This window comes from Phaethon lepturus, unplaced genomic scaffold, assembly GCF_000687285.1.
Source record: "Phaethon lepturus isolate BGI_N335 unplaced genomic scaffold, ASM68728v1 scaffold38530, whole genome shotgun sequence".
Taxonomy (NCBI): Eukaryota; Metazoa; Chordata; class Aves; order Phaethontiformes; family Phaethontidae; genus Phaethon; species Phaethon lepturus.
In genome coordinates this window covers 79294-79814 of record NW_010511870.1, presented here as the reverse complement: position 1 = coordinate 79814, position 521 = coordinate 79294, and the positions used below count along the sequence as shown (strand labels likewise).

Here is a 521-nt window from a genome sequence, read left to right as displayed (position 1 = left end):
CGAGGAGGACGGCCTGCTGCGTGTCGACTGCATGCGCTACAACAGGGCCGTCAGGGACCTGGGGCCTGTTATCAGCACCGGGCTGCTGCACCTGACAGAGGATGGCGTGTTCTGCCCGCTGGCTGTTGCAGGTAGGTGACGTTGGGGGGGTGACATCTCCCCTGCGGTGACAGGACAGTGTCCTTTGACTTTGGGAGTGGATGCCTGGTCCTTTGCGATGGCTCCTAATGCTTCTTTTCCCCCCTGCAGATGGGGGCAAAAGCTCCCCCCCTTCCCTCAAACCCGGTGAAGAGGCCCCAGTCGCAATCAAATTGGAGGAGAAGGAGGGCAGTGAGGCCAGTGACAGCAAAGAGAAGGTGGGACTTGGCAGGACCAGCGATCACCATGGGGGGGAAAAGTATTCTCCCAAGGTGAGTTTTGTGCTGCGACAGCCATGGGAACGTGGAGCTCCCTGCGCTCGCCCAGAGACGCAGCAGCACTGGCAGTGACCGAACCGCATGTGCACGCTCTGTTGCTCGTGT

At 60.7% G+C, this 521-nt stretch overlaps 1 protein-coding gene across 1 annotated transcript in view; it reads left to right on the top strand.

Moving 5' to 3' along the window:
- BAP1 (BRCA1 associated protein-1 (ubiquitin carboxy-terminal hydrolase)) overlaps positions 1–521 on the top strand; it is a gene marked incomplete at its 5' end in the record, with an annotated part of 9084 nt that overhangs the window by 6620 nt on the left and 1943 nt on the right. The window contains 2 exons of the mRNA XM_010285186.1: positions 1–131; positions 250–410. The exon at positions 1–131 is cut by the window's left edge and continues 45 nt beyond it. Coding sequence (XP_010283488.1) covers positions 1–131; positions 250–410 — 292 coding nt within the window. The remainder of the gene's footprint in view (positions 132–249; positions 411–521) is intronic.